The sequence below is a fragment of the Camarhynchus parvulus genome, chromosome 28 (genome assembly GCF_901933205.1).
Source record: "Camarhynchus parvulus chromosome 28, STF_HiC, whole genome shotgun sequence".
In the NCBI taxonomy this organism is placed as follows: domain Eukaryota; kingdom Metazoa; phylum Chordata; class Aves; order Passeriformes; family Thraupidae; genus Camarhynchus; species Camarhynchus parvulus.
The window spans coordinates 3,016,233-3,033,711 of NC_044598.1; the positions used below are offsets into that span (position 1 = coordinate 3,016,233).

Below are 17,479 nucleotides of genomic sequence, written 5' to 3' on the forward strand. Positions count from 1 at the left end.
TGGTTTTTTGTTTGTGTATCCAAGTTGCTGATTCATGGTTTGGAATTTTTCAGCCTCTGGTGTCCAGTTCTCAAACTCAACAAGAACGTACAGATGAAATTTTTTATGTCTATTTTTATATCTTTCTCTTTTGCCCCTATTAGGCTATTGAGGAGGAAGGAGGGAATCCTGATGAAATTCCAGTGGTTTCAGAAAATATCATGAAGAAAACTCCAAAAAGAAGCAGTAAAGGTAGAGAGACTTTCCACCTTATCATCTTTGAGTTTTCAAGCAAGTGTATTCATTAAATGGAACCTTCATAATATGTTTTGTGTTACTGGTACTCTACCCCATATTTGTGCTGAGGGTTTTAGGGGTGGGTGATAAAATTAAACTTTAGCAGTCATTGAATCAGAGAATTTAATGTGATTTAGTAAGGCAGGAAGTATTGAAGAATCTGTTGGTTTGTTCTCGGAGTTCCCTGAAATTTGTATTAAGAATTACCAAGTAACACTGAAGCAGTGTCAGGGTTTTTAATACTTTTTTAATGTTGAAATGTAGAATTTCTAGCAAAGGCAAAATAAGCTCTGTAGTGTTTTGCTTCATAGCTAGTAGCAGTTGCAATTTTCTTCTCAGAAGCCAAGTTTTTAATCCATTTCTGAAGTCAGATATGTTTTCAAGGCCTTATGCTTGGTTTTTGTAGTGGTCAGACAGTCTTACATAATCCTTATTTTCAGAAAATAATTTACTAGTTTTCTAAAATTAGTTAATTAGCATAATTTGATCTTGTTTTGTAAGCAAATAGTGTTTAAAACTTTACATTGGAGCTGAGCAAAATAACTAGTTTAGCTAGAGTATTTTTATTACTAGATATGGTTTACACAAAATGTAAATTTGTGAGATGAAACTTGACTGTTTTGCCAGCTAATTTGTTTGATTTTTATCATTACATCTGATTTGGAGTAATGGTGCAATTACTAAAATGCAGGCTAAAATGTGAAATCTTGAATGTCACAACTCTAGGTGAAAGAGATCTTTTAAATCATATTAATTTCCAAGTCTCAGAAAAACACTTGATATCTGTTAGAGCACTTTTAATGTGGGGATGGAAATAGGTGAAATATTCCTCTTGGCTCTAAAATCCTTCTCACTTTTCAGTTGTAATGTTCTTATAGTTTTTGAGGAAAATCAAATTCATAAAAGGTCAAACAGCTGCTTAGCTCTGAGTTTGAGGAGTTGCTCCTTGGTGCTGAGGCTGATGTACTGTTTTCAGTAATTTCATTAATTCATTAATTGGGATAATTCACATCCAGCTGGTGGGCAGAGCACTGCAGTGAAACCCACAGCTAGCGTGGGGTTATTTCAAATTTTGTGCATTATTTTGTGTTTTGTTTGGTTGGTTTATTTTTCTTCTCATAAATGTTGAGGTAATAAATTGCTGCAATCTGAGCTGAGCCCAATGTTCTGGGGAGGTCACAGAGCTTGAGCTCCTGCCAGGTGCTGGACTGTGGCTTGTTTGTCACTTACTGGGGTGCTCACAAACAGGGGGAGAACTGAAGGAAACACCAACTCTGGTGAAAAACTAAAGCTTGAGGGGTACAATTATAATTTCTGCTCTGATTCTAATGATGATGATGTTGTTAGGACGTAGAGCAGATGAAGAGGGAGTGGAGGACAATGGCCTGGAGGAGGATTCTGGAGATGGACAGGTACAGGGGGCTGGCTCTGGAGGGGTGCTGACAGATGGCTCTCAAGTCACCCTGACTGTGACAATGTCCTTTTTTTTTGTTTTCTCAGGACGATATTGAAGCAAGTTTGGAGAACTTGCAGGATATTGACATGATGGATATTAGTGTGTTAGATGAAGCTGAAATAGATAATGGCAATGCAGTAGATTGTGGAGATGATTACAGTGCCCATAATATTCTTGACTCGCTGTCTGATAGCAAAGAAAATGCTGATGCAGAAGTGAAAGAATTTCCAGATCAGCCTACAGAGTATGCTGTAGGTAACTTGGAGGCATCCCCACAATTTTCAGAAATGAAAGAAGAATCAAGAGAAATACCAATAGTGATGGTATGCATCTCTTATGTGTCGGGAATCAGGGTTTTCTTTTTAAAATTTATTTATTTCTGGATTAAATAACAAAATGCTAAAGCTAAAAGAGTGCTTGGGAAAATTTGGGACTGTACTGGTTATTATAGTTGTTGCTTTTCTTTTTACATATTTGTGGAAATATGTGTCTTGATTTTTAAAATACTTAAATGTTGTTGGTACACACGTGATTGTATTAATAGCAGTTTACAGAGCATTTGTTTTTAATCATACTTTGAACTCTACTTCACCTTATTAATTATAATGTATATATTATTCCTATTTTCATATTTTTATTTTAGAGAACATGTAAGGCATAGAAATAGTGTAGCTTACTTTCTTCTGAACTGAACAGCACCATTCAGGGAATTATATTCAAGGTTATTTTTCTGCTAAGATTGGGTCTTGCAGTTATTCAGTTGCTGAAAGTGTTTTTATGTTGGCTTTCTGTGTTTATCTGGCTGTTGACACTGGGCTGGAGGATAATCCCTATCCCCTTGAGATAAATCAAGCGCTTTATCTCCTGAAATGTACAACAAAGCATTTCAAAAAAAAGTTCTTTCTGCCCCATCTGATGGGGGAGTATTGCTCTTTGTTGTGCATCCTCATTGACTATGAGGTTCTAAAGTTATGTGGTTCTTTTCTAAAGCTTCAGAAATAAGCTTGGCCCCCTATCCCCAGGCATATCCTTGTCCTACACAAATCAAATTGAAATATTCAGAAAAAAGCAGGTTTTTTTGAGTCAGTAAATGTCTTGAGGCCAGGTCAGCTCCCATCATCTGCTTTCATCAGTGAAGGAAATAATTACCAAGTCCTGTAGGATTTTTTGGCTCTGTGTTGTTGCTGTAAATGACAGGAATAAAAATCAGGTTTTGCTGTTGGAATCCCCATACTTAAAAGATTTTTGTGAGCTGATCATCGTAGTTAAAAGACAATGAGAGATTTTATTCAGTTAGTGGGGGTTATCACTCAGTTTTTGCCATTATTGGTTGCTTTGGGTGCTGGATGTATTTGCTGAGTAACACTGTCAGTGCAAATACAAATCTTCAGTTTCTCACTCAGTTTTCACAATATTCCTTTATAGATAACAAGATGTCTCCTGTTTATTTTTTAAAGGTAGAGTTTGAAGATGTTGGGAACAGTTTAGATGCTTCTTCATCAGATTTAACCGTAATAAAGGTAAATGGTAGCCAGTTTTTCTTTACAAACAAAAAAAGCATAAAATGTATATATAATACTGTGTGGTGAAACTGTGTGTGTATAGTGGGTGCATTCTTCCTCTGCAAAGAATGGGAACTAATGCCTTTTGATTTATTCATAGAAACAAAGATTTCTTTATCAGATCATATATGTGTATATATGTGTATATACATATATAAAAATATATTTATGATGTGTGTATCACACTGAGTTTGGTGGTAGATTGGATTCCTTTTATCTGATGTAAATACCAGCTCAGTGCCTTACATTGTGTTTAACTGCCATTAAAAATGTACATATCCCAGGGTGAGAAGAAAGCTGGAACTGTCTATTCCTGAAATGCTGGCCTTGTTTCCAGAAATCTCCTGGTAGGTTAAGAACACCAGCTCCAGGTGAAGCTGGTGTTTCTGTTGATCCTGTTTTCAGAAAGGAGACTTCAAAAAACACAGGGTAGGGAAGGGTAACATGAAGATAAGCTTTCCTCTGTGCTGCTTACATTTATTGATTTATTTATCCATGTGAATGTGTACCATGTGTTCAACAGGTGGCTGACTTTGAGAGGTTTTAAAGTTTTCACAGACTTCATAAAATTTTGAGGATGTTAAAAACTCATCTTAAATTTTTCTTCTGAGAAATTTATTTGAATGTCAATGTTTTCAAAGCTGAAATAGGCTAAATTATAGTAATGCTTTCACTAAATACCCTCCTTGTAATGGGTTGATAAAAAATGTCATTCAGAATAGCATCTTGCTTATGAAATAGTGATATTTCTCCTTTTCAAAATCTTTTTCACTACAGGAACTTGAAGAGTTACCTTTGGAGCCAGGTACTGTTTGTTTTTGTTTGGTTACTTTGATTTATTTTTTTAATGAAAAAAAAATCCTGGGCATTTAAACAGTTTCATTCTTCATTTAGGCTTTTTGCGTCCCTGTTTGGTTTTTTTGGTTCTTTTTTTTAATGCATTACTGTAGTGTACATTATTATGGTGGAAAATCCAGGTCATGCAGGGTCATAGAGATTGGAAACCCAGTCATATCACCAGATCTGTGAATAACCACCCTTGGAAAACTTGTTTAATGCCATGAAATGGTTCCCTAGAACTGTTACTGCAGAGTGAAGTTAAGGAACGAGCCTTAAAGATGTAAAGGTTCCGAAAACAGATCTTGTGATATCACACTGTACAGTGGTTCTGTGAATAAATATAAATACAGGAGTTGTAGGCAGTGCAAAGCTCTGGTGCAGAACAGAAATTAAGGAGTGACTGGACTTCAGAAGAAGGAACACGCTGCCATCAGGAATTTGCTACAGATCCCACTCGCTTTCTGGACTGCATGCACACTCATGCACCATCAGAAGATGCCCAGTTCTCATGTTGGACTGTCTCTGCTAAAAGAACTCAACAGAAATTTGGAAAATTGAACTCTCAGTGCCTTGATACGTTCAGTTAAGCATCTCGGACTCTGGAAGCTAACTAGAGAAGAAACAGAGCTGAACGATTTGCTGAAGAATATGAAGGCTGAGCCCGAAGTTTTTGGTTAAATCTGTGGGGGCATTTTTCTTGGCTGTTGAGGTGCTAGGGCTGATTTGTCAGGGTGTGAGAGAGCAGTTAGCGTGGTAGGCGTAACACTGTGTACACTAGGGTTTTCCAATCTCTGTGTAGCTTAGCAGTTCTCTTGGTGTTAGTGTGGCAGCCATGCCAGTTCCACATTTGTGATTGCTGTATTTCCCTGGTGATTAAATCTTGTGCCATTCTATTCCTGTTAAATCCGTAGAAAATGAGAAAATACTCGACATTTTGGGGGAAACTTGTAAATCTGAGCTACTTAACGAAGAACCTCCCGAAGCGGAGCGACGCGCGGCGCAGGGAAGCCAGTAACGCGGGGCCAGGCAAGAGGCTGGCTGAGGAAGAGGACGCTCTCGCTGCCGCTCAGCTGGAGGAAGATGCTTTAGCTTTGGACAGCAAATCGGCCCAAGCTTTGGCAAGGAAGGAAGCAAAGCGTTTAGTGGTAGCAAAAGGGGAGACAAGTGAACAGAGCCCCGAGGAAGAGGCCCCGGACTCTGAAGGTGTAGTGGTAGAGACCCTAAGCGATCAGAGTAGCAAACGCTCCCAAGGCCTGGAAGCCTCTAGTGGGGAGACAGCGGAGAAAGGCGCAGGTGCCGAAGCCAGAGATAGCAAAGAAGATGGCAAGAGAGCAGAAGACAAAGCTAATTCTGAGGAATCTTCCCCTGCCACTAAAGAGTCCTCAGCCAGTGAGGGCGGTGATCAGAAAAAGAGGTTTGTTTTTTCTCCGTTCTAGACCAGATGCTATCTTTTATCATTGGTCCTTAAGTGATGCGAATAAGCTGTTTCCTTCAATTGGCCTCCGAGACTGATGAAATTGTAGCCTATTCCTAAAGGTCTCTTTTATTTCTCCATGTGTAGATATATTTTTTTTCTTAAGAACATTGGGTTTGATTTCTTTTCCTTCCTCAACCTTCAAAGGTTGTTTTCCCCAAATTACTCTTATTTCTGTCATCTGCAAAACAGAATTGTCCGTTTAGGGGTACAAATCCCTATTTCCTGTCACTCTTCTAGAAAATTGCCAATAATAGTGTATATTTTGGAACTAATTTACTGGTAGGTATCCAATTTTAGTTGTGCTGTCTAGAATTAATGGTCTTTTTGCATACGATCTCTTGAATAATGTGGTGTTTTATCTTTAGCCCTGTTGAAGACAAAGATGCAAAGGCAGTCACAAAAGATGAGAAAGGTAGGTGCATGTCTGAGGTTTTTTTGGTTTTTTGGTTTTTTTCAAAGGACCTGGAGTAAAAAGGTGGACTGTTAATTCTTTGAACCCTCAATGCAGTTGTAACACAGCTCTTCAAAATATAACTAAAATATCAGTTCTTTGTAACTTCTGTAACATTATTAACAGAGTTGGTGTTTGTTTTAAGTAAGTATTTTTTGTGATTTAACATTTGATACATTGTAATTCTCCTAAAGAAGATTGAAGTACAGGAAAAAAAAATCTGTAGCTACAAACTTTTTAAGGGTTTTCAAATGCACATTTACTATGGAGAGTTTTATGAAGGAAAAATGGGGGGGGTTTAGGACTCTGAATTTTGCACTGCTACATTTGTGTTTCACATGGTCTTTTATGTTTTTTGTGCCCCAGGCCGTGTGGGGAGTGGTTCTGGCAGAAATTTGTGGGTTAGTGGACTTTCCTCCTCTACTAGAGCTACAGATTTGAAGAACCTTTTCAGCAAGTATGGAAAGGTATGTAGTGGATATGTAAATTAACAAACCATTCTGTCAGTTTAAAAGGCTGACCTTAAATTTCATTCCTGTTTTCCCTCGTGAATAACTGGGCAGGCTGAGTTCTTAACTTTATGTGCTTTGGAAACTCTATATCTGAAAGGAGCACAATTCAATAAAGAAGATTGAAATAGAGGGGTGGGAGCAGAGATGGAATTTGCAGAGAATATCTGTGCAGATACCTGTGAGAATGAGGCAATTCTTGACAGGAGAGACTGGTAGATCATCATGTAGTAGTCTAATTATGTCTTGAGTATCCAGCAATTAATGCTGTTTTAAACTATTCCATTTCAAGGGGTATTCTCTGGAGAAATCCAGTCTTTGAGGGCAGGCTCCCACTTATTTTGCAGTGCCTGCTGGCACAAAAGAGCAGAAGTTGTGGAAGGGAACTCTGTGTGACCATTTCCCCTTCTCCCAAATACTTTTCTGAATGTAATAGTAAATGTTTATGTCACTAAATACCACTGCCTGTCACAGATTGCCATCTGTGGGTACAGATGTCCTGTAAGGAAAGAGAAAGTGGTAGTAATTTTTATTCAATTTTGTTTTTTACAGTCCCACTCTCCCTTCTCTGTATATATCTGCCTTAAGCTTCTGACCTACTCAGCAACTTAAAGATGAATTTTCTGAGCTGCATTATTGAAGATGCCCCTGCTTGTGACAGGGGATTAATTGAACTAAATGGCTTTTAAAAGTCCTTTCCCATCCAAAGAAACAGTCATTAAGTTAGAATTTATTTAGTGACAGACCTGCAAACACAGAATATTTTGTTTTTTCCCAAAGGTGGTTGGTGCAAAAGTGGTGACAAATGCTCGCAGCCCTGGCGCTCGCTGCTATGGCTTTGTGACAATGTCAACATCTGAGGAGGCCACCAAGTGCATTAATCACCTCCACAGAACAGAGCTGCATGGTAAAATGATTTCTGTGGAAAAGGTAAGTGGCAGCTCTTTCATGGCAGCATAATGAAAATAAAAATATGCAATTTTAATCTCCATCTCTGACTATGTAATTCTTTCTGGCTGAATTTCTAGGCAAAAAATGAACCAGCAGGGAAAAAGCCTTCTGACAAAAAGGAAGGTGAAACAAGGAAGGAAAAAGACAGGCACCATTCTGCAGAGTCCAAATCTGAGAAGTAAAGTGTTGTTTTGTGTTTTATGATACATAAAGACCACTTATTTCACATATAACCAGGTGACCAAGTTGAACAGTAACTGTAATAAATCTTGATTTAATGTTTTATCCTACATTTGAAATAGGAATAATGCTTGGAAAGTTGATGTTTTTGCAGTAGTAAGGGCATCTTAACTGCCCTTCTGTTCAGAAATACAAAGCTCTTTAGTGTTAATATAAAAACTCATTAGCTGTATTAGGAGATTCTAAGTCAAATTATTTATAGATAAACCATTATCTTTACCAGTCGTTTGTCCTCTGATCTGACTCTGTCTTGGACTCTTCTTTTAACTGACAAATATTTCTAGGATTTAGTCTGTCTTTCTGGTAGATTGACTGTGTGGTTAGTGAGTGATACTTCCAACATTGGTTTTTCAAGTGGTTTGTTGCTTTTGAAAGAGGCATTTTGCTTTCCTGCTTTTTGTAGATCTGTTGGTATTAAGAAGGAGGAGAAGATCGACAAAAAAGATGATACTAAGAAATCAGAAAAAGATGAAAAAGAAGGAAAAGAAAAGGATGAACAAAAGACTGGATCTTCTGATAGATCCAGGGCAAGCAAATCAGGTGATGCTGGCTGTCTTTCAGAAATGTTTTCAAGGATACTTGTACATTGTTAGATGTGATTGATAATTCAGTAAAAAGAAGATTACTTAGTAAAACTGACACAAACATCAGAAAACACCTTGAAAATTTTGACTTCAATTTCTAATAACTTAAAACAGTTTCCGTAATTATTATGGAATTGTCACTGGGTTTAGACCTGACACTGTGTGTGGTTTGTGTCCTTTTTTGGGTGTTTTTTTTTTTAACTGTGGCAAAGGATGTATTTTGTGGACAGAAGGATTAAATTAAATTTGTTCTTTTAGCTGTCATCCCTGCCAGAAAATACTACTGTAATTTTGTGATAAATTTAGTACTCCCATCCTCATGTTGGCCAAATCTTGGCAAGCTATTTAGATAATGAATAAGTTCCATAAGTTATTGAAAACCTCATTAAAATAACTTCTTTACTATTTAGTATCTTCACAGTTTTGAATCTTGCAAGAATTGTTGAATGTCTTTTGTACCATTTATTTTTGGCTCTGTTTTGTTTTCTAGCAAGTCGAGGAACAGAAAGGACAGTGGTAATGGATAAATCTAAAGGAGAGCCAGTTATTAGTGTGAAAACTTCTGCATCAAAAGAGAGGGTAAGGCCAGCTTCCAGAAAAGCTTTTGTGTAAAAATAGATGCCAAATAGATTTATGTGCTCAGAGATGGAGTTTTAGCCCTGCATATTGGTACGATTATCCTTTTATCACTTTCTGGAAAGCATCAGGGTTTTAATGATGTGGCAGAGGGGAAAAGCTTCTATTTCACCTTTTTTATACCTTTTCACTGCTGACCTAGTGCAAGAAGTCAAGTTGCAATATGAAAATGGTGTTAGGATCATGTGTTTCCTTGAGCTTGGAATGTTGTTGGTGTGTTGTTTGAAATCACTGCAAGTCAGGTTGTGTTCCTCTAGTATTTATTTGTAATATTTAGAAGTTCTGCTCAAATTGGGAGTACTTTTCCCTTGAATTCCACTGTTGTTTTTTACCTCTGGGGAAGGCATGGCAGCCTGTTTTGTTCAGGTTGACATCGTGTAGGTGTTTGCCTAGGAAATGCACCGTGTTCAGCTCATGCATTGTTCTGATTCATCTCAGAGCACCAAGAGCCAGGACCGCAAATCGGAGAGCAAGGAAAAGCAGGATATTTTATCTTTTGATAAAATCAAGGAGCAGCGGGAACGGGAACGGCAGAGGCAGAGGGAGAGAGAAATCAGGGAGACGGAGAGGCGCCGGTGAGTTCCCAGGACCTCTGAACTTGAAATGACATTTTTTTTACCCCTTACCTGTACCTTTAACTCCCTTACCTGTTATGTGTTTTTGTTCAAAGCAGTGCTGTGCTGACCCTCCAACAGGGATATCTCAGATTGATTTCATGCTAATTACTATTTCAGATTGATCTCATACTAATTACTGCTAGAACAGACATAATGCCAAGTGATGGAGGCTTTTACTGCTGAAATCAATGTTCTCATGAGACTTCCCTAGGTGCTTTCAGGCTTTGTTTTCCACTTGACTGGATTTGAATTTCCTTGATTTTTCCCCAGAAGCTTGTAAATACTTTTTGTACATCAGATTTCTGTCTTAGGGCTTGCTGTGCTCTCTGAAAGCTTTTTCAGACTGGACTTAAGAGTAGATACTGTGGTACTTATGCAGAATTCTCACCTTTGCTTATGTCATTTCTGTGGACTTTTTTATTTTCCCCTAAGCTTAATTGGGAAGAAGGGAGAGAATGTAGAAACATGAAAAAAAAAAAGGCAAAACCAAACAAAAAACCTAACCCAAAACAAAGAAACAGTAAAGCTTGGACTGAAGAATCTCAATTAAAAACCAAGTATCTCTTTTAAATTAGAGAGAGAGAGAGGCGAGACCGGGAGCAGCGCCTCGCAGCCATCCACGAGCGCGATGAGAGACAGAGGCTCCAGAGGGAGCGGGAGCGGCTGGAATTCCAACGGCAGCGCCTGGACAGAGAGCGCCTGGAGAGGGAGAGGCTGGAGAGGGAAAGGATGCACATAGAGCAGGAGAGGAGACGGGAGCAGGAGAGAATCCAGAGGGAGAGGGAGGAGCTGCGGCGCCAGCAGGAGCAGCTGCGCTACGAGCAGGAGCGGAGATCTGCCATGAGGAGGCCTTATGATCCTGACAGCAGGTGAGGAGCGGGGCAGTGGGGCTCCAAACTCCTCAGCCACACCCCCTGGGGGAGCCTGTGGAAATGGGGAGCACCCTGGATAAGGCAGTCATGGGAGCTCACAGCTGAAAGACTCTTTAGGTGCTGCTTCTAACACTAATAGCAATTTGAAGAAAAGCAAATACCATGCTTGTCCACTCGTAAGCCCTGTTCAGGTCTACTCTTCTTTCCCAAAGATGGATGACCAAGAGTAGTAACAACCCAGAGTTGTTACTTTTTTGAGTAATAGAGAGTAGAGTAGTAACAATAGAGTAGTATGAATAGAGTTAGTAGAGTAGTACTAATAGAGTTAATAGAGTAGTAGAGTTGTTTGTATCAACTCTAAATGGTAAGGGAAAAGATACTCATTCTCTTCTCACGTCGCCACATACTGAAATTAAACTATTTTTGGTAAACCAAATTTTCTCTGAAACTGAAATGTGACTCGTGCTTAATACACATAGATTTTTAATTCCTGGGTTGAATGAGGTTTGAGAGAGCAGGAAAGGGGAGGTGTTTGTGGGGCTGCTGCTGATGTGAGCCCTGTGTGTGCAGGAGGGATGACCCCTACTGGCCCGAGGCCAAGCGGCTGGCGCTGGATGACCGCTACCACTCGGACTTCGGCCGCCAGGATCGCTTCCACGACTTCGACCACCGCGACCGCGGCCGCTACCAGGAGCACTGCTTGGACAGGTTGGCAAAGCACTCCCTCTTCTTCTTCTTCCTATGCCTTCAGGGAAATTTGGTGTCTTCTTGTGGCTTGAGCGGTGTCAACGGAGTAAAAGGAATCACTCTTGTGTATTTCTTGTGTCTGATTTCACACGTGCTTGCAATCCTTTGTTTCTGTGGGATGGGGACTATGGAAACAGGACGACCCACATGGCAGGGAGCAGTGATGAGGAGGACTCCATCTTACCAGAAGGCTAATTAATTACTTTATTATACTGTATTATTCTATATTATATTACATTACATCTCAACTGAATCTGCCAAGTACTCAACTGCCCAGAATCTCGTGACTGTCACCCCACAGTCCTGACACACACACACACACCTGGCCCTGACAGGCCAAGGAAACAAAACACCATCACTTTGGGTAAACAATCTCCATATTGCATTCTACTTTCACACAAACACAGATACAGCAAATGAGGTAAGAATATTCTTGGGAAGACTTGTGCCTTGCTTTTCTCTGTGAAGAGAAATGTGGGGCTACACACTTGGCCCTGACAGGCCAAGGAACCAGAACACCATCACTCAACAGCTTCTCTCAAGGTGTATGGAAGTCTGCTTTATGAACCCCTAAGATTTACCCATTCCCTTTTGCTTTAAAACTTTCCCTATTTTCATCTTTGCAGCCTGGCTAATGCAGGTTTTTAGCACCACCGAATGGAAAATATTTTCTGCGTGGTGCCATTGAGATTTCTGTTTGTTCTCAAGGGATCTCTGGTGAAAACTGTACTGTTTGTTTTTGCTTGTAACTCATTTCTGACACTGGTAGATTCACTCGTGTTCTCCCTTGGTGTCACAGAGTACCTGGCCATCCTCAGTGCTGCCTTTTTTACCTGTATTAAAGTGATAGGTGTTAGTTTGATCTCTTTTTATACTATGAAATAAAAACTCTTTTGAATTATCTTGCCACTGAATATTAGCATCCAGATTTACAGCCTAATGAAGATTAACTTTTCATGTGATATTTCATGCAGACCTGGAATTATAATTATAGTGTTGATTCAACTGAAACTTTTCCTTTTTGTTCCAGGAGAGACTGTACAAGGGGAATTCCAGATCGAGATGGGCAGGTATGTTACAACCAAAGTATTGCTTCAGTTAAAAACCAAAACAAGCTGACCCCAAAGCAGAAAGGACACAGTGTGCACACAGCACAAACACAAATGTTTCAGCTGAGATACTTGAGCAGAACTAATTTTCTGTGCTAATGAGCATAAAGTAAATCATTAGGTTACCTGCTTGCTGGGGTGGTAGCCTCAGATACAGGCAAGGGTAAACCTCTGAGTGATGGGAGCATCTTTTCAGGCTGGTATGTGGCAGTAAAAGCTTTTTGATTGACCATCTTGGGTGTTAAGAGAGAGCAGCTGTACTTACTTAGCTGGCAATGGATGCCTTCTCTCACATTTATCTAAATGAAACAACTGGTGCCAGAATGAAACAAGGCTGTTAAAGGACAGGTGTGAAAATCAATGCCACAATGGGATTCAAAACCTTTCATTTCTGAAGAGAAGTAGGAAGTAAGCAGATATTCTATATAAAAATTTCAAATCTGAAGCCAAGAATGTAAGCCTTAAAAAACCTTACCAAACAAAAAGATCTCTCCCACCAGCGAAAAATAAACACCTGGAGTGAGCCATGCCCTACAACAGAACATGGCAAAAATGAGACAGCTATAAATTTTTTTCCAAAAAGCCAAATTTTTGCAATCCTAGAGTGTTGAGAAGGATGAAAGTTAGACAAGAAAATCTCACAGATATGTATGCTTAGCAGAAAGATTTTTAAATGTAGAATCTGATGAAGGAATAGAGATGGAAGCAAGTTTTGATATAGAAGAAAAGAATTGCGGAGCCAGTCTTACTGGATAACCAAGGAGGCAAAGGGTGTGTTAGTTAGAAGGGGTTTTTATGGCTTAGAGCAAAGGATAGACCCACCTCAAACAAGAAGATGTTTTTACCAAGCAGAAAGATCGCACAGGCAAACAAGTCAGCAAATGTTACAAGTAGAAAAAAGGTCTCAGAATTTTCCACTGCAAGAAAACTGAAAAACAACTTTTAGCTTAAACTGTAATGTACTAACTTTTAGTGATTGGAGAATAGTAACATGAATATGGTAATTATAGTAGTTATGATAAGCTATAAATAAAAGTTAAGGTATAGGTTGGTTCTACTGTATTAAGATGCTCAGCAAAGTATATAATGCATTGTAACCAAAAAAAAGTATATGATGCATTTGTAACCAAAACCAAAAGGTCTCCAGGCCTGCCTGCAGCTGGAGCTGACAGCTGTGGGCACAGCTCTGTCACCCATGACCCTGGGCTACTGTAACATCTTGGATGTAATAAACTGCATGTTGAAGAGCTGCCTGGAGTCCCACATCCCTCATTTAGGCTCTTGCACTAGAAGAAAGCTTGTGCTGGTTTTGGTGACTGTGTCCCGTTTGCCTTCCAGCACTACCCAGACGAGCGGCACGGGGGCCCCGAGCGCCACTCCCGGGACAGCTGGGGGGGCTACGGCTCTGACAGGAGGATGAGTGAGGGAAGAGGGATCCCCCCACAAACCCGGTTAGTGCCTGGCACATCAGGGAAGTGATTTGGGGTTCTTCACATCTCCTCAGTGAGCCTTTGGAGGGTGACAGCAGAAGGAGCTTGACAAGTGTGAATCCTCTCTCCAGATCTTTGAGCATCTGCAGGAGCAGGGAATTGCCACGTGAAGCTCTGTAGTGAGTAAAGAGCTGCTCAGTTAGCTGAGCTCCTGACTGTGCTTCTCCTGTAAATAACTTTCATTTCTACAGATGAGATTCAGTCTGTTTCTACAGTAAGGGCTACACAAGTCTCATTCATGGCCAGTGATCAGGTTTTAAAGGAAATTGAGTGAAAAGTCTCTGCAGTGGTGGGGGGTAGAGAACTTGGACTCACCTGGAATTGTAGTGGTTTCTCTTTAAACCAGTTAATCAAGCTGGGCATATTCCAGCTGCATGATTTTCAGACAGAGGAATAGCAGCCAATGAATTAATCCATGCCCAAGAATTTCAGTCCATTGCAATATCCATGATACCTCTGGATGAAAAAAATCAAATTTTGTTGTGTGAAGGATGCTGTTCAGCAAGTGTCTGTCATTGTTTCTCTTTGACCAGTTCTGATTGCAGTGGTTGGGTGGCTACAGCTCTAGCTTGATTAACCATTTAACACACTTTGGCATGGGGTATGGTGTTTGGCTTTACCCTGTGCTGCTCAGTGGGTAGGGGACATACCTAGAAGATGTTCTTTTATTTTTTTAAGAGATGGACGTGACTGGGGAGATCATGGTCGAAAGTTAGAGGGGCATCAAGATCGTACATGGCAGGGAAATGTGGATGGAGGAGTGATGGGACGGGATCATGAGAGATGGCAAGGTACACTTGCTGCTTACCAGTGTGATTGTGGTTCTTTTCTGTGAATTACTGCTGCTGAACCTTCTAGTGGTAGTTAAATTACTGAGAAATCGAATGAAATTCTGGGAACAAGGTGACATTTTTCTTAGGGAAACACAAAAACCTGTCTTTTTCTTTTTTTTTTTTTTTTTTTTTTTTTTTTTTTTTTTTTTCTTTTTTGAATTAGGTGGTGATAGAAGCATGCCTGGTCAGTCAGGACCAGGCCATGGGATGACTCGAGGAGGGACATCAGGGTAAGAACCTCTGTCAGAATGCTTATAATGCTTTTGTAATGCTTTGATCTGTATAAGTCTGGATTGGCAAGGGGGAAGAAAAATCCCAACAAATTAAAGAAACACCTTTCAGAGTGTAGGAATGTGCCCCCTGTTGATGGAGTGACTAAATTATTCTTTGTCTGCTTAAAAAGGCAAAAAGCTCAAGTTTCTCTCCATGATTGCAGAAGGCTGATCAATCACTTTATTAATACTAAATTCTGCTCCTCAGAAAAACCCATCACCCTTGCTGCACAGTCCAATACAGCGTTGACCTAATTGGTCAATCCATCCAAACACCATCCAGTGTCCAATTAAGAAATCCCCCTTTGCTAAACAAATCTCCATAACACACTCCACATGTGCACCGAGCAAAGAATTATTTCTCATTTTCCCTGAGCTTTCTCACAGCTTCCCAGGAAAACCCTCCAAACATCATCCCCAGAGTCCAGTTAAGAAATCATTCCTCCACATGTACCCAACAAGAGGTGTAGCAAATGAAAATTTGTTTCTCATGTTTTCTGAGCTTTCTCAGGAAAACCCTCCAAACACCATCCCCAGAGTCCAGTTAAGGAGATTCATTTAGCAGAGGGTGATTTCTTAACTGGACTCTGGGGATGGTGTTTGGAGGGTGTTCCTGGGAAGCTGTGAGAAAGCTCAGAGAAAATGGGAAATAATTCTTATCTCGGTGCACATGTGGAGCGTGTTATGGAGATTTGTTTAGCAAAGGGGGATTTCTTAATTGGACACTGGATGGTGATTGGATGGACTGACCAATTAGGTCAACGCTGTATTGGGCACATTGGACACATGTGGAATGTATTATGGAGATGTGCTTAGCAAAGGGTGATGAAGAAATCAGAGGGTGATTAAGAAAAGAGTGTTAAGGAATCACACTTTGCTTAACAAATCTCCTTAACACATTCCACATGTGCACAACAAGAGGTGCAGCAAATAAAGAATTGTTTCTTATTTTCCCTGAGCTGTCTCAGCTCCCCAGGAGCGCCCTGGCAGGGAGCTGTGTGTGTCTGTGTGTCTGTCTGTCTGTTCAGAGGCGTGTGATGCCCCGGCAGGGAGCTGTGTGTGTCTGTGTGTCTGTCTGTCTGTTCAGTGATGCCCCTGCTGTCGTTGCAGGCGCGGAGGCTTCTCCGGGAGCCAGGGCCAGGCCGTGCAGGGCACTGCTGTGCCAGGGGTGTTTGCAGCCCCCCAGAGGAGCCCCAGGCTGGGTGAGCCCCGCTTCAGCCGCCGCTACTGACGCCTCCTGTGCACCAGGGGGGTGTTTTTAATGCCACCTGACAGTGGTTGTGAGTTTTATTAACCCAGGGTCACCTTGAGGTTGTGATTCTAAAAATGCCGGACTGCTGCTGCGCTGTAGCCAAATCCTGTGTCAACTTTGGTTTGGGGTTTGTATGGTTTGGTTTGGATTTTTTTGTTTGTTTGTTTGTTTGTAATGAACATGGTGTTGGTCAAACATCGCTTTTAAGTTTCTGTAAGTGAAACATTCCATTTTTCAGAAATAATAAAATTGGTTTATGGCTACTGGTTTGTTTTTTTTTGTTTTTGGAGTCTTTGTCTCTTTAATGACTTTGAAACCTCTCACAAGGTCCACAATCTGCTTTTAGCACTGTGAGATATGAAGAGACGTGATAAATTTGTGACAATGTGGATGTGGAGGGGCCTGGCAGACTCTGCCTATCTTTAATTATTTCCTTTGTGCTATTAAGTTTAAATATTCTTTCTGCATTTCCATTTTAGTTTTCTATCATTATGGGAGTAGAAAGAGGAGGAGGAAGAAAGAAAGCTGGGAGAAAGGGGGAAGGAATGAGAGGAGGAAGAAGAAGGAAGGAGGCCTGAAAAGTAGGATTGAGTTCAGTCTAGGGCTCAGTGCTCACCTTTATATATATATATATATATATATATAATATATATAAATTAAGCATAAAGACCTTGAAATTGTAAGAAAACCTGTTCTATGAAGTAGAGGTTTCTGTGTTTATTTTTTCCTGTCACTAACAACTGAAGTCTGACATTTTGGCTTGATTTCAATCGCTGCCGCCACCTGGCGGTGACAGGGAGGAACTGCAGGGTCCTGAGGGCTCGCTGTGCCGCCTGCTGGCCAAAGGTGGAACTGCAGGGCAGGAACGGGGGTGACACCGGGGACTCGCTGCTGTCCCCAGCACGGTGACATTGGGGATTCACTGCTGTCCCCGACACCAGGGACTTGCTGGTGGCACTGGCACAGTAACATTGGGGACTCACCAGTGTTCCCTGAACAGTGATACTGGGCATTCTCTGGTGGCCCCAGCACAGTGACATTAGGGACTCGCTGGTGTCCCCTGGCACAGTGACATCATGGATTCACTGGTGTTCCCAGCACAGTGACACTGGGGGCTCACTGATGTCCCCAGCACAGTGACATCAGGAATTCACTGCTGTCCCCAGCACAGTGATTCCAAGGACTCACTGGTGTCACCAGCACAGTCATACTGGGCATTCCCTGGTGTCCCCAGCACAGTGACACTGGAGATTTGCTGGTGTCCCCAGCACAGTGACATCAGGGACTTGCTGCTGTCCCCTGGCA

The 17,479-nt window shown here is 40.8% G+C and overlaps 1 protein-coding gene across 1 annotated transcript in view; it reads left to right on the forward strand.

Annotated features, from left to right (window-relative positions):
* The window catches only part of LOC115914141 (scaffold attachment factor B1-like), an 18,501-nt gene extending 2,066 nt beyond the window's left edge, over nucleotides 1-16,435 (forward strand). Inside the window, 21 exon segments of the mRNA XM_030966491.1 lie at nucleotides 144-231; nucleotides 1,624-1,688; nucleotides 1,777-2,055; nucleotides 3,190-3,252; nucleotides 4,072-4,099; nucleotides 5,046-5,137; nucleotides 5,139-5,548; nucleotides 5,977-6,023; nucleotides 6,429-6,529; nucleotides 7,352-7,501; nucleotides 7,600-7,700; nucleotides 8,166-8,302; nucleotides 8,837-8,925; nucleotides 9,421-9,557; nucleotides 10,175-10,468; nucleotides 11,042-11,179; nucleotides 12,249-12,288; nucleotides 13,666-13,778; nucleotides 14,496-14,608; nucleotides 14,814-14,880; nucleotides 16,033-16,435. Of these exon segments, the coding sequence (XP_030822351.1) occupies nucleotides 144-231; nucleotides 1,624-1,688; nucleotides 1,777-2,055; nucleotides 3,190-3,252; nucleotides 4,072-4,099; nucleotides 5,046-5,137; nucleotides 5,139-5,548; nucleotides 5,977-6,023; nucleotides 6,429-6,529; nucleotides 7,352-7,501; nucleotides 7,600-7,700; nucleotides 8,166-8,302; nucleotides 8,837-8,925; nucleotides 9,421-9,557; nucleotides 10,175-10,468; nucleotides 11,042-11,179; nucleotides 12,249-12,288; nucleotides 13,666-13,778; nucleotides 14,496-14,608; nucleotides 14,814-14,880; nucleotides 16,033-16,153 (2,673 nt within the window). The 3' untranslated portion in view covers nucleotides 16,154-16,435.
* Nucleotides 16,436-17,479: the final 1,044 nt, after the last annotated feature.